Source organism: Aspergillus piperis, assembly GCF_003184755.1.
Source record: "Aspergillus piperis CBS 112811 unplaced genomic scaffold BO85scaffold_5, whole genome shotgun sequence".
NCBI classification, from domain to species: domain Eukaryota; kingdom Fungi; phylum Ascomycota; class Eurotiomycetes; order Eurotiales; family Aspergillaceae; genus Aspergillus; species Aspergillus piperis.
Window position 1 is genome coordinate 809,451 of NW_020291595.1, and position 14,476 is coordinate 823,926.

The window sequence follows — 14,476 nt, forward strand, 5'->3', positions numbered from 1 at the left end:
CAGCAAAACTGGATCCCGGCTGATCAACTGCTAATCGACCCCTCCTCTCCGCATCGCGCGTTGGTAGAAATGAGCTATTTTCAGAGCTGGCCACGCTGACTCGCTGAGAGTGGCCATCCACCACGAGAATGGGCCCCCAAAACCTTAATGCCTATCACCACTGCACCTGATCACATCCAGACATTCCTATCTCATGCCACGCGCCTAGCCGTCCTGGTTAGCCTGGGTTTAACCCGATTAAACAACGTTGGGCCTGTGTTGAGGAGGGAGATCAAAGAAGAGAGCAATTATCCAGGCAAGGGTTGCAGCCACGCCCTAATTTCGTGCCATGGCAAATGGTCGGTCCAATGACCATCGAAGTTATCCGGAGATTCCCTATTGGCAATCAAACCTGCTATCCTTAATGGCCCGATTTCGAATTAGATCATCCTGGTAGTTCCGTGTCTCCCTTGTCAACGCCATCAATCATCTCGTCACGATGGAAAGAGGGGGGTGAAATTCCCTGCAGGCCAAGAGTGCCGATCGAGTGGCGGGCATGTCAAAGTGTCGCAGCTGGTGAGCCGTGCTACACACGCTCACGTTGTCTGTTGCTCCCGCCGCCAGCACATTGCGAGGGTCTGCGCCTCCTTGGGAAATCAAGGCCGCAGAGATCGACATCTTGTATCCATGTTGACTGGCCACATTCTCCGGGAGGAGTACCATGAACCATGTGAGTGCGTTCCGACCCTTGCTGCCACGGGCCCCTGGGCCCTGATGGCGGTCGGAGAACAAAGACTGGGGAAACCCCACGCTGGATGCTGCCACACTTTGAGTCATGATGAGGAAAGAAATTTCATATCCCATTCACCTAGGAGAAAGCTCAGTGAATTAACGGCCAGTTGCAGGGAAAATAAGGGGATGTTGGCGGAAATGGCCGCCGGTTTCTTTGTTTGATCCCTCACGTCACACAGCTTGATTTCCCGTTTCGTATTTAGTCTGTGGTCGCAGAGTTAGCCTCCACAGCCGCATCTCTCTTCATTTCAATTCAACGCGTTGACAGTGTTCCAAAATGTCGTCCGCAACAGGGGAAGCGGGCAGCATTCAGAAGGGCGACCGAGTGGTGACGACGGGCTGTCATCCGCTGGAAATCGAAGCCGGCGAGCGGAGTAGCGGCGAGGCCGGCACACGATATGACCATAGCGATATGAATCGCATGGGCAAAGCGCAGGAGTTCAAGGTATGATATCTGCAAATATTCAGCGATTTACAAAACGTGAACGAGTGGCTGACATCGTATTTAAATCTAGAGAAATCTCCGACCTCTAGCTGCCTTGAGTTTTGCTTCGGTCTTGCAGGCTACCTGGGAGTTTATTTTAATGTACATCTCCTCTCTATCATATCCTAACAGCCCACATTTATCCATCTCTAACGCATCCGAGTGACTAGATCCAATTATGAAGGCCTCGAAGACGGTGGAATGGCTGGCTTGGTGTGGACATACGTGTGGACCTTTGTCGGATTCGGCTTCATCATCGTCTCATTATCGGAGATGGCGTCCATGGCTCCAACATCAGGAGGCCAGTACCACTGGGTGTCCGAATTCGCCTCGCCACGATACCAAAAGTTCCTCAGCTACATCACCGGATGGATGTCTGTTCTCGCCTGGCAGGCCGGCGCCGCATCAGGGTCCTTCCTAACCGGCACAATCATCCAAGGGCTCATCAGCGTGCGCAACCCCGATTACGACCCCAAACGATGGCAGGGCACCCTTTTCGTCTTCGCCATGATCCTGATCATCTACTTCTTCAACGTCTACGCCGCCAGCTGGATGCCTCGGATACAAAACGCCCTGTTAGCTCTCCACACCATCTGCTGGGTAGTAGTGATCGTCGTACTCTGGGCCATGGCACCCCGTCAGTCCGCAAAAGCCGTTTTCACCGAATTCAGTCTCTACGGCGGCTGGAACAACGTCGGGCTAGCACTAATGATCGGGCAAATATCCGCCATCTACGGGTCCCTCAGCTCAGACGCCACGGCACACATGTCCGAAGAAGTCCGCGACGCCGGCCGGTACGTCCCCATGGCCATCTGCGGCGGCTACTTCAGCAACGGGATCCTAGCCCTCGTACTCATCATCACCCTCATGTTCGCAATGCCCTCGGTCAAAGACGCCCTAGACGACCCGACCGGATTCCCCTTCATCTACGTCTTCAAACAGGCCGTCTCCACCGCCGGCGTCAACGGCCTCACCGCCATAATCCTCATCCCCGTCATCTTCAGCAACATCCTCTTCAACGCCTCCACAGCCCGTCAGACCTACGCATTCGCGCGCGACCGGGGCCTGCCCTTCTCCAAGTGGATCTCCAAAGTTAATCAGCACTACAAACTCCCCGTCAACGCCATCGCCCTATCATGCATCATCAGCGGCCTCCTCTCTCTCATCAACATCGGCTCCGACACCGCCTTCAACGCCATCATCTCCCTCAACGTCGCAGCGCTCATGTGGACCTACGCGATCTCCATCAGCTGCGTTATGTATCGCAAGATCGCATGTCCGGAGACACTACCCCCGAGACGGTGGAGTCTAGGGAAACACGGGATCTGGATCAACGCGGTAGCGTTGGTATATGTGATCTTCGCGCTGTTCTGGTCCTTCTGGCCGACTGAGATCCCTGTGACTTTGAATAATTTTAATTGGAGCGTGGTGCTCTTCGTGGGGGTGTTTGTGATTAGTTTGGCGATGTATGTTGTCCAGGGGCGGAGGGTGTATAAGGGGCCTGTGGTGGATGTTAAAAGGGAATCATTGTAGTCGGGATGAAGAATAATAACTCTCATAGCATGCCAACTTAAGTATATCCTTTAAACACTATGCGTATGTCTGTTGGAAAGTATAGCATATCATGTAGAAGTCGCTAGCATGGTTTTCTCATAGTATCATCACATGTCCATGACACACAAAAGTCACCACCCCCAGAGTAGATAGTCCTCACCATGTAAGTACGGATACCGTGATTGATATACAAGTCACCTGAACTCCACTAATTGGCATGATTCTAGAATACCAAAGATACACCATAGAACGTGTTAACCTCCAGATAACACGGAGCCATATTCCCATGTTCAGCCCATAGTATAGTATATGTGGGAAAGTGCGGATTTGTAATAAGAATGTACTATGACTAGAATAGAGTAAAGGGGTCCCATCTTTCCTTGTTGTTTAGCTAGTAGCAAATCTTCTTCATGACTTCAATCTGGAAATTTGGGTTCGTCCGTCTGTGCGAAGGAAGATTTTATGGGCGGAAAGATTACACTATATAACTACTACTACTACTACTACTACTAGGAGGTTTTTATCGATTTGATTGGTACCTATATCTACGGTATGGTAAATTTTGCATGTAGAGATATACTGTAGGTACCTAGGAGTAACTAATTCAAGTGCAGGATACGTAGGTTCTTATATCAGGTGATCACATCACCTTAACATCAAAGAGATGGATCTCGCAGATACCAGTGGGGGAACCGTAGAATTAGACTATTGCAGGACATCAAAGTAAATACTTGGGCAGGAATCAATTTAAGAAGCTTTAATTGATAAATTGATGCTCACATAAGTGTTCAATATCCCCATCTAGCGGTGTGAGTTAGTTCCTGCTCGCTCGAATGAGAGATATTGCTCCATAGAGTTCTACCTGGTAGTAAATTGCTGAAAGCCAGACCATAGTGGAACCAGCAAGCCATTGACTTTAGGATAGAAAGGCCCGAATGGGTAGGGGAGGTGGATCCACCATGGACGGCAGAGCTGAAAGTTTGGCCAGGATGGAGGTGGCGGGGTACGCATTCCTGGCATGTCGCGAAACACGACAAGACGGATGAAAGCCCTTCAGAGGTGAAGTTGGCTCCATATTGGTAAGAAACCAGATCAACGTATACGGTATGGGCAGGGAAAGCCCACATAGATCGTTACGTGGGACCCAATTCAGCTGATCTTTGTTGACTGATTTTTGTGCCGGTGGCATACGAATGCGCCATATGGGTCGAACTAGTATAGCGAGAGTGACAATTCAGGGCTGGCTTGTCGCTGAAGAATTGCCCCTCTGGATCCTGCCAGCTGGGTCTCAACGTCGAGGACGCCAGAAGATTCTTAGTGTGGGAACTATTGGCGCCGCGCTGGTGTTCCCGTTGACAGACCGGGTTTATGGAACATTCTTCTGCAGAGAATGGAAGGGTCGTTGTTCTGATCTGACTGCCTTATCAGCCTTCCCACCGGCACATACAGTGTTTCTTCTGCAGCTGTATTAAATCGACCATGACTTTTGTTAGGCATGGCAATAGCCACCTCCGAGTATTACCCGCCCTGGACGGAGAAACTCCAGTAGTCTAGATAGATACCTCGCGGCTACGGCGGAATCTCGAAACCGGATAACCGGCGAGGAATGATCCAGAAAAAAAGAAGCACATGGTGGAATGCCCTCTATGGACTCACACGTGTTGAGCAAAAAACAGTGAAAGGGTTATGATTAAAAATCTCAACCCCAAGCCGTGGTGCCCCTCCGTCGATCCGACACGTGTTGACAGTAAGACCTCACGAGGAGTCACTGCAGTGGGTCAAGCACCGACACTAGAGCTGCGCCCGAGGCAGTTCTGGGTATAGTCCTCTGCATGGCATGAGAGGTAATTTCCCGTGTCTTATCCTGTGCCAAGTGAAACCTGCAGGATGATTTCATTGCAGTTGTTCAGGCCGCCTTTCCGAATATTGGATCCTGTATCTGTTGCTGCATGCAGTCGTGGATCATGGAATAGTTGCATGCCAGAGGCCTGCTCCTCCATCAGGACCATCCATCCATCGATGGGAGATGTAAAATTTCGGAAGACCCCGCTCTCGAGCCGACTCGGGTATGCGTGGGCCAACGTGATCCGAGGTTATCAGTAAATGACACGAGCTCGGGTGTGGCCCGTTCGAGTGGAGCCCACGCTTAACTTCTCGCTTGTTCGCTACTCGCTGCATCGTGCTGCTTGGACCTCGACGTTTCGCGGTATCTTTACCCAGCGTACCAGAAGGCGTCATCCTACGGTTTCATCTTTACAGGCTGTGCGGTGTGTCTCAAGGTAAGCGTTTCCTCTGCCATCTTGTTCAAACCAGTAGAGCGATAAAATAAATTATGTCAGGTATTTAGTTACAATACGAAGTAGGAATATTGTCGGCTGGTTTTAGGAAAAGATATGTTACATACACTAAACGTCTCTCATGATTCATCATGTCATGGCCACATGCTCATGCCGTGGCAAAGTTCTCACTCTGCACATTCATGTACGACACAACCCGGAGCTCACCACCCGACTGAACTGAGCAGGCGATGTAGGTGTGTAGACCACGTTGCTGGAGGGCATCGGGCGTACTGCGCTGATTGTTAGCAACATGCACTTGGCTATGCGGACGCAGGTACTCACAATACTTTGCGCAGGGTTTCAGTATAGGTACGCATGGGCAGTTCCGACTTTCCGTTAATTCCATACATGTATTCGTTCAACGCCGTTACCACATGCCAGTCGCTTGGCGCATAATGGCGGGCGGGAATATACACCTTGACGTTGGGGGCCGTGCTTCCTGGGCGGAATTCCATGTTATACAGGATGCCCCCTGTGCGATGGTTGGCAGCTGGCAGTGGTGTATCATCAGGCACGCCAGTCTGCGCCAGAACCCCGTCCCACAACTGCCTCAGATTCCGCAGCCCAGCTTCTAGCGACGGGGTGGTAATTCGGTTACCCATCGTCATCATCTGACGCACGGAGGCAAAGCTGGTTTCGCGCGTTCGAAAGTATATCTTGAGACGCGAATCAGCCGGTCGGACCAAGTCGATGGCTAGCATGTCCATCTCTAGCGGCGGCGTCGAGGGATCCTGGGCAAAATCCTCAAACATCCGAAATGCGCCAAGCTTCTCATTGTCGGTGCAGTGAGGAGCCGTGCGGATCGCTTGTGCGAGGACTTGTAAATTGGTCTGCTTCGTGGACCTAGCCTTGAACCCGGGGAAGAAGTAGGCCTTTCCGGTGATGTCTTCCTCGCTCAAGTCAAAGGCGTAGAAGATCTTCGACGGATGGCCCTCCATGCAGCCCTTGGGGGGTAGGTCCGGGGCCAATGCTTGATCAAAATGGTCAAACCATTCCCTGTTGGTGTTGGGCAATGCTCTCATCAAGACCTTCCTGAAGAGCGCGTCTGCAGATTGATTGTCGGGATCCACTTGCGTGCCGGCATTGGGGCCCACGGGCTCAATTGAGAAGCGAACCGACGGTGCCTTCTTGCCAGTATGCCAGTCCCAGCTCAACTCGATCGGGTTATGGTTGTCCGTCATGAAACTTGGCCATCTCTTCTCGCCAGGCACATTTGCGACCCCAAGGTGCGGAGCAATCGAGCGGCCGAAGAAGTTTAGGATGCGTCGTTGCGCATGCTCTGTGTAGCCAGCCTCCTGCAGGAGCAGATTTAACACGTACCCCGTAGTGTGCCACCAATACCGGCCGTGGTGGTTGAGGACGTTACGGATCTCATAGTCGACCTCCTCCCAGCTTGATGACTGGAAGTCCTGTGCTCTGCCAGACTTGATGAGATGAGCTTTTGCATGCTCGGGGATTAGGTTGAAGAGGGAGGAGAACAGGGCATAGAGGACTGAGATAAAGAAATGTGGTAGCATGCGCGGCGATGCTGGAAGCAAAGGAGAAAGACTGCCCATCTTGGCAAGTCAAGTCGGGAAAAGTTCAAGATGTATGTAGTGTACTAGTCACGCGTGGTGGTGATTCTGAGTTGAGCAAGGGATGGTTTGATTGTACCGCCGCAATGCACGTCGACAACCTTATACCTTCTCCCGACAGGAGGAGACCCCGGGACGTGCATGGCTCCTTTATAAGCAATCAGCGGAAATTCACAGACGTTCGGTCGAATGACCAATCCTCGAAATGTCTCCGTCCAGTGGATGAACCAAATCTCCTTCACTCCTACTAACCATGAATGACATGGGCCGTGCGGTTCCGGCTGAGCTAGACAGGGAGTAGCCGGGCACGGCGCACCGGTGGTCTCCAAGGGCGCACTGTTGTCATCATCGAAGCGCAAGCGAGTGATTATTCTGTGGAATGAGTCCAAATCTGCAGAAGCCAAGAGCTGAGTATGGAGCTCTGTACGGAGGTAGTAGGATATCCATACTTGGAAAGGCGTACCGTGGACCATTTCTCGCATTATGGCAACGGGGGGAAGAAGTGGGGACGTGCGTGGGAAGACATCCATGGTTGGGTTGGATAAAAGTAGTAGACTAGAGAGAAGGTGGAGATTGTTTGGTGGTTGCCCTCCGCCGCGCCGTGCCGGGAACTTACCTGCCTTGGGACTGAAGTCGGTGGCTTGATGGAGTATGTACCGGTATTGTAATGGTAAAAGTGGCCCTGGGAAACCATGGGATGTTTTCCACTGGTTTTGTTACTATTCTTTTGTTCTTTGTTGCTCCCCCTTTTCTTGTGTGCCGAGGAGATACTTTACTTACCAGATGGTATTGAATTACATGCTGTTATCAGTGCCTTCTTCCTCGTCTCTAGTCTCATTTCTAGTCAAGGAAACAGCCAGAATCTTTCGTAAGAATACCTTCTCGCTTTCAATGGTGTTACAGTTGCGTCCGACCTTTTAGAATCATCTCGCAACCGACTGTAAGACACCAACAACTACTATTTTCGGTTGGGGAACTCTTTTCCTCCTGTTTATTCGCCTGGCTACGCCACTCTCGTTACACCGCCACATCGGGGATGACGCTTCAGGTCGGGGTTTGGTTGTATGCATACTTCATTTCCCAAAATACCCTATCAGCCCCGGCTATACCATCCTATGACCTAGCTATGATTATTCGAGTGCTAGCTGGACCGTTGGTGCACCGCAACTCTGCTCCATATTGATTTAAAACACTCCAAAGCAATATGCCCATTATCCACTTGAGCCCGAGTGGCGAGACCAGCCCGCGATCATAGTTTGGGTTCCAATCAGCGATGGATGACCCCTGCAGCATCACCGCCGGGCGGCCGAAATGCCCACCTTGGCGCTACACTATGTAGTGACCCTTGTTCAGACTACCTGGATCGTGGAGCAACCACGCTGGGACTCGCCTTCTGGACGCCAGTCAACGTGGTCTGCTGCACGATCCTAGCCCGTGGCGCTGCAACGTGAACCACATGGCCTCATTTAGGCAACCTTAATCATCCTTTTGGAGTCGTATCTAGCGTCAACTATGTCAACCACCATATTGAGGGTGCAAATGCCGGGAATGATGGGGCTATGGTTCAGGGAACTCGGTGACAGAGCCGTTCCAGCCGGAGAAGGCCGTCCTCCACTTTTCACCATTGAGTAGCTGGATCCTGACATTCGCGGAGCCCAGTAGTACTCTTCCTAATCGAAGGGGCCATGATACCCTACCACGGAATCTAACAATTAATGCAATTTGCGCCAACCCGACACGCAGTCTGGGCCCCTCCTTTGATCACGCGGAGTCTGTACTCGCAATCAGTGTGGGTCAAACTGTTACAAGTCTACAGCAACACGGTGTCTGGCGACTAGCAACTACACAGTATCAATTACCTCGGTTCCCCGCACTGAAATTGATTCTATGTTTTGTCAATGACAACTCCTTCCCTGAAAGCTGCTGTCCACCCTAATTATGCAACATAAGGTTCACATGCTGTCACTTCATCTCCGCCAACTCACCGCAGCCACAAGAACATGGTTACCACCCTTCCAATTCCTTGACACTCATGAGCCAAGGTTGCCTGTATAGTGGGGTTATGCAATGGCCTATAGATCATCGAGCGGGCAAAGGGTTTACTGAATCCACGACACCGCCGATCCCCGAGCGTCGCTAGACATCGGAGAATTTTAGACTTTTTTTCCCTCTTCCTTCGCGACCATCATACCATTAGCAATACAGGAACCGCGATCGACACCACCACTACCAAAGCCGGAAGATATCGGAAAAAGGACGCGGCAACGGAAAAAGTCCCTGGTTTACAGCCAACTCTCAACCCACGTTATCAGGCAGATCTCTACCCAACAATCAAACCAACCTTGGTACGATCCGTCCCAGGTCCTCGGACCCAGTCCGCTTCGATCGCAGCAAACCCTATTTCGCTTCGTGCCGATATCGCGTATGACGTGTTTTCTTTTTGGAGAAGCCATCCTCGTAAAGAGGGAAATATGGTATATTGTGGCTGGAGTCGTAATCAACCACGGGGCTACTCTAAGACCTCATTGCCGGTTATGCATGCCTGTCGATCCTATCGCCTCCAGGTGCAAGACCTTATAATTACCACTATACTTCTTTAGGAAGTATGTGCGTCGAGGCCCGGGCCCGCTATTCTGCAGTACTCAGCCTGGACCAGTCACTGACCCTACGGGGTGTTTAACAATTCGTAGCGAGTTTATGCACACTGGTATTGAATAATTACCATTGTGCTATTATTAGTCGCGTCTTAACAAGAAAGTCGATCTAGCCCCATTGCGTCAACCATCTACTTACGATAGTCAACAGCTACTCCTACTGCCACATCGTGACATGATCAAGAGCCCACCAAACGGGCCTAGATTCCACTAACCGCACCTCCACATCTTCAGACCCCCGCCTCCACAACGTCCCAAAGACACGAAGGCCTCGTAATCGATGATCTTGGTCGCGCCACAGACAAAGGCTATCGGTGTCTCCGAGTTCCATTTCTGCTCTAGAACCCTCAATATGGAAAGACAATGGTTTGACCGATTGTCTTCATGAGGAGTTCATTATCCAAGGACTCCTTTGTGCTTTGAACCTTGGTTTGCATCATGGACTATGTGCAATGGCGCCGGGGACGCAAGTACCTTGGTATGAACATTGGAGTGATGGCGTACACTACCCTCCTGGCGTTTGAGGCGTGGTTGTTGGCAAACGAGACCTGCGGTAGACCCTTTCCTGTTCATCAATGGATAGATAGAGAGTCCAGACTTCGGTCTTTCGCCATGGAGCCGAAGATCATGAAATCAGGGTCGGGGAGGCCGATGTCAATCACGTATCCCTACGTCTCCATTGGAGGAACGCTGGATCTGAATGATGCTTGGAGATGCCGTTTCCGGGAATGACGATTCTGGGGAGGCGATTCCCCGGAAAGAGAGAAAGGCGGGGAGTTGGAGAACACGGAGTTCGCCTTTTCTTTCGGACTGGGTCACGATGTGGCACGTCTTGGAGGCATTGTGTCGGGGTTGGAAGCCGATTAGGACCATGGATGGGCTTGGAGGGAAAGGTCCGGATCGGGATCTTTGTCTAATTGTGGGTTTAGCTGTCGGGATTGGGCGTGTTGGTCAGTGGTGGCTGAGATGGGGTAGACCCTGAGGTATACGAGCTGATTTTTAGTGTTAACCTGGTACACAAATGGGCGATCTTACGGGTCATGAGAGATTATGTAGGATTACTACAAACTTAATTATACTAAGGATAGGCATTATATGCTACCTAATTTACTAGTGAGTAATCCCTGCTAGACGTGCTACTCTCGACGACTGTTGTTGATAGGCTACCGGGGTGAGAAATTAGTTCAGTGGTAAGTAGTAGTAAGTACTAGTCTACTGACGGATGCACTGGCAATCCTGACTGACAAGCTATCCAATCATAATATGAATATATTCTTGGCCTTGTCCTTCAGTGGAGTGGAGATTGTGGAATTAACTCAATATGTGATTTATCCCACACTGTAATTCCAAGGGATATGGATGTTTCCAATGTTTCAATGGACCACTATCTTGCGCATTGCGCATAAGGACCAATTATGCGCGGTGCATAAAACATACGCAATCGCAGGCCTCTCTGCCTCAGGCCTTGTGTAACGTTCGGAAGAGGTCCGGGTTCTCCGATATCCGTTTATTCCCGTTCCATTCGAGAGAAAAAAGGGGCACAGCGCCACTGTGGAAGAAACCTGTTCTATACTGAATAAATTTCTTATGTGGAAACTCAATTCCTATCTGAATCATTGCCACAGCCTGACCTCACCTGGTAGACTTTCTTATTTTTCTTTTTTGGAGAGTTGATGTGTAAATCTATCGAAAATTACAGCGTAAATGCAATCCTGTCTGTCCACTTTGGTAATTTTCTCGAGCGGTGAACATACCCATTGTATCTAGCTCGTTTCAAGATGTAACACCACCGGGGCCACGCTAACACTGCCTCGTTGGCTTTAGCGCGCCCCACCAAAACCAGGGTGATTGTGGTGGTTGGAGTATCCGTGAGTACCGGTCAGCATCAACGGCTGGAAACGGAGATAGTAGATACCTCCTAGTCTCCTACTCTATGCTTTGTTTGTGGCATGCCCAGCTCGCTCCCGTGTGGCCAGATCGGGATTTAGCAACTAGCGTCATATGCATGTGGAGGTGGAAGTCTTCGCTTCATATGTCTGAACTCTGAAGACCGTGACGGCATGGTCGACTTGCCCCCACCCAATGAGCTTGTCGACATCATACTAATTTGACGGTCTTGGTTGTCGCAATGATCTCGCCTTGCCCCTCGGCTAAACGGTCGTCATCTGCAGCTTTTGTTTCACTGTTCTCCTGACTGTTAAACTCTTCCTCTTGTGTTTGTGTTCTCTGACACTGACAAGAAAGAAAGAAAGCCTACTCACAATGGATCCTATTCGAGCGGAAGCTATTCACAACGAGAGACATGTCAAGGTGATCTGCGTGGGTGCAGGTGCCTCTGGGTTGTGTCTGGCATACAAGCTGCAGAGGTCTTTTCAGAATTACGATCTTACTGTGCGTTATCTATAGTATTATTCCCTCTTCTCTATACCTACTCTTCTAACCTCGAATGCAGATCTACGAGAAGAACCCTGAGGTTTCGGGCACCTGGTACGAAAATCGCTACCCAGGCTGCGCTTGTGATGTTCCCTCCCACAACTACGTCTACTCGTTTGAACCTAAAGCAGACTGGTCATCTGTATACGCGGGCTCCAGCGAGATCAGAGGGTACTTTAACGATTTCGCGAACAAGTATGGCTTACGCAAATACATCCACACTTCGCACATCGTCACCGAAACCACCTGGGCCGAGGAGTCGGGCCAGTGGCAGGTGACGGCGACCGACTTGAAAACGGGCCGCACAGTACATGACTGGTGTCACATTCTGATTCATGCGACGGGCTATCTCAATAAGCCTGCTTGGCCCGAGATTCCGGGATTGGGCGATTTCAAGGGCATCAAGCTACACAGTGCGATGTACGATGAGAGCGTATCGCTCGAAGGGAAGAACGTTCTGCTGATCGGGGCGGGTTCATCAGCTGTTCAGATTCTCCCTGCCATTCAACCTATTGTTAACAATGTGAAAATCTTTATCCGTTCGCCGACGTGGCTGTTGCCGGATATTAGCACCGAGGCGGGCAAGTTCCCCGAGGAGCAGATTGAGCACTTTGTGAACAATCCAAAGAGCGTGACAGAGCTACGCAGGGATAATGAACGGACTATGAACAGTATCTTCAGTACGTTGAAAGTACCCGTATCGACAGTGACTATTGCTGACTACTATGAACAGCCATGTACCTCAAGGATACTGTCCTTCAGGAGCAGGCCAAAGGTCTCCTGACATCGGTGATGAAGAACGCCTTTCAAAATCAAGAAATGGAAGACCGTCTGATACCGAACTTCTCTGTTGGTTGCAAGCGTGTGGTACCATCGGGCTTCAGGTATCTAAATGTGAGGGCTCTACACCCCTGGTTATTCTAGGTGATACTAACACCTGTGTTAGACTCTCAAAAAAGAGAACGTCGACGTGGTCTACGGTGGTGTGACATCCGTAACACCATCTGGGTGCGTCAGCGAAGACGGGAAGGAGCATCAAGGCGACATCATCATCTGTGCCACCGGGTTTGACACTTCCTACATACCGCGCTACCCTGTTATTGGACCCAATGGTCGCAACCTGCAGACAGAATGGGCCGAATCGATCATGGGCTACATGGGAATAGGTATTTCCGAGTTCCCCAACACCTTTACCATGCTTGGCCCCTACACGCCTGTTTCCAATGGTCCGACCATGGTCGCGATTGAAGCTCAAGCAGACTATATCTGTTCCTTTATCGACCGTTACCAAACAGAACCCATCCATAGCATGGCTCTTAAGCGGGATGTCTGCGCTGAGTTCAAGGAGCATGTCGGCTCCTTCATGCAAAAAGCCGTTTGGACGGATAATTGCCGCAACTCCCACAACAACCATACCATCGGCGGTCGCGTTCCCACGACTTGGCCTGGAAGCACTCTACACTATCTTGAGGCGATGAGAGAGCCACGTGCTGATGACTGGGATATTAAGTACAACGGAAATCGTTTCTCATGGTTGGGCATTGGCGTTTCCCAGACAGAGTGGGATCCCACTGCTGATCTGGGGTACTATATCCGACAATCGGATGATGGACCCTGGCACAGCCGGCGCAAGCGGAATTTGGCCATTGCTAAAACAGGCAGCATGGCTCCGCGTGCTCTTCATAGACAGCCAAAGCTCGCTGCCAAGGAGAAAGCCCAAGGCACTAAAGCTGATGTGCCGGACCAGATGCCGAAAGCACGGACGGAGCCAGTGTCTGAAACGACAGCGTGATGTGGAACTGTATAAGAATAAGGGTCTATGGAGATCAATCAATCCTCCACTCCTTTCCCTGCACTTGGGAACCAAGAGCTTGTCTTGCATTGACATGCTGCCGCCATCTGAGTTTTGACTGGCCGAGTAATATGCCTTACATCCTCGTCAAATACTCGGAGGTTCACGACTTGGCACACGAGGTCACGACTAAGTAGTATACTTATATGGTGCACACCCATGAGGGTCTTATCCCGATTGTAATCCACGGTCTTGGGATCCAGGACCAACAGGAAGACCTGGCTTCGACCATGCCGAGGCCATCCCGAATTTATATTCCAATCACGGAGATTGAACGCATCTCATGCCGACTATCTTAGAGCCTCTTCATGAACTTTATAAAGATACAGATGCTAGGCGAAATTTGAATTTACATCTAAGCTATACTCGGCAATTCCACCGCATTAATAGGAAATACTATATGACTGAAACATCATTCCTCCGTACATTGTCATTACACCTTACACGAGTACTTATTCCTATAGTTAGTTATTTGTCAAGTAATGCGTCTCTACTACTTGTGCCTCTCATTTGATATTTCATAGATCTTCCAGCAATTGGACCAGCCGTTGCGATCAGTTTGCCCTGGCAGTTATCAGACTCCAGAATGCCTGAAAGAATTCCATACGGCAAGCCTTTACTATACTTGCATGCAAGGCTTCATCTAAGGTAATATATATTGATCATTGCATGACGCATATCTTCTAGCAGCCAGATACTAGGCAGTTGATTGACATCCTCGGAGTTGTTTGGACCGACTCTTTCGAGTAAGTGCTTAGCCAGCTTTCAGCACCCAACCGTCAAGCTCGGATTTCTTATGTCCGGAGTTTCAACTG

At 50.4% G+C, this 14,476-nt stretch overlaps 4 protein-coding genes across 4 annotated transcripts; 3 read left to right on the forward strand and 1 right to left on the reverse strand.

The window, feature by feature from the left end:
* The first annotated feature begins 650 nt into the window (after window positions 1–650).
* BO85DRAFT_417081 (GABA permease) lies at window positions 651–2,956 on the forward strand. The gene is made up of 3 exons (XM_025657758.1): window positions 651–1,216; window positions 1,287–1,357; window positions 1,426–2,956. The coding sequence occupies exons 1-3, from the start codon at window positions 1,049–1,051 to the stop codon at window positions 2,786–2,788; spliced, it is 1,602 nt and encodes a 533-aa protein (XP_025517622.1). The 5' UTR covers window positions 651–1,048; the 3' UTR covers window positions 2,789–2,956.
* A 2,218-nt stretch (window positions 2,957–5,174) lies between these two features.
* BO85DRAFT_417084 (aromatic prenyltransferase) lies at window positions 5,175–6,818 on the reverse strand. Its single transcript, XM_025657759.1, has 2 exons — window positions 5,431–6,818; window positions 5,175–5,378 (listed from the first exon to the last, which is right to left on the reverse strand). Exons 1-2 carry the CDS (start codon window positions 6,702–6,704, stop codon window positions 5,255–5,257), a joined length of 1,398 nt encoding a protein of 465 aa, XP_025517623.1. The 5' UTR covers window positions 6,705–6,818; the 3' UTR covers window positions 5,175–5,254.
* Window positions 6,819–9,783: 2,965 nt separating this feature from the next.
* Window positions 9,784–10,318, forward strand: BO85DRAFT_248500 (uncharacterized protein). Its single transcript, XM_025654911.1, has one exon. It carries the CDS (start codon window positions 9,815–9,817, stop codon window positions 10,106–10,108), a length of 294 nt encoding a protein of 97 aa, XP_025517624.1. The 5' UTR covers window positions 9,784–9,814; the 3' UTR covers window positions 10,109–10,318.
* A 994-nt stretch (window positions 10,319–11,312) lies between these two features.
* On the forward strand, window positions 11,313–14,068 carry BO85DRAFT_476343 (flavin-containing monooxygenase). The gene is made up of 4 exons (XM_025662773.1): window positions 11,313–11,767; window positions 11,829–12,489; window positions 12,543–12,703; window positions 12,756–14,068. The coding sequence occupies exons 1-4, from the start codon at window positions 11,639–11,641 to the stop codon at window positions 13,599–13,601; spliced, it is 1,797 nt and encodes a 598-aa protein (XP_025517625.1). The 5' UTR covers window positions 11,313–11,638; the 3' UTR covers window positions 13,602–14,068.
* Window positions 14,069–14,476: the final 408 nt, after the last annotated feature.

Coding starts and splice junctions, on each gene's coding strand:
- BO85DRAFT_417084 (XM_025657759.1), bottom strand. CDS start 6,704: ATGGGCAGTCTTTCTCCTTTGCTTCCAGCATCGCCGCGCATGCTACCA. Junction 5,379..5,430: donor GAAACCCTGCGCAAAGTATT/GTGAGTACCTGC, acceptor CAATCAGCGCAG/TACGCCCGATGCCCTCCAGC.
- BO85DRAFT_476343 (XM_025662773.1), top strand. CDS start 11,639: ATGGATCCTATTCGAGCGGAAGCTATTCACAACGAGAGACATGTCAAG. Junction 12,490..12,542: donor GACTATGAACAGTATCTTCA/GTACGTTGAAAG, acceptor TACTATGAACAG/CCATGTACCTCAAGGATACT. Junction 12,704..12,755: donor CGGGCTTCAGGTATCTAAAT/GTGAGGGCTCTA, acceptor CACCTGTGTTAG/ACTCTCAAAAAAGAGAACGT.
- BO85DRAFT_417081 (XM_025657758.1), top strand. CDS start 1,049: ATGTCGTCCGCAACAGGGGAAGCGGGCAGCATTCAGAAGGGCGACCGA. Junction 1,217..1,286: donor GCAAAGCGCAGGAGTTCAAG/GTATGATATCTG, acceptor ATTTAAATCTAG/AGAAATCTCCGACCTCTAGC. Junction 1,358..1,425: donor ACCTGGGAGTTTATTTTAAT/GTACATCTCCTC, acceptor CCGAGTGACTAG/ATCCAATTATGAAGGCCTCG.
- BO85DRAFT_248500 (XM_025654911.1), top strand. CDS start 9,815: ATGGACTATGTGCAATGGCGCCGGGGACGCAAGTACCTTGGTATGAAC.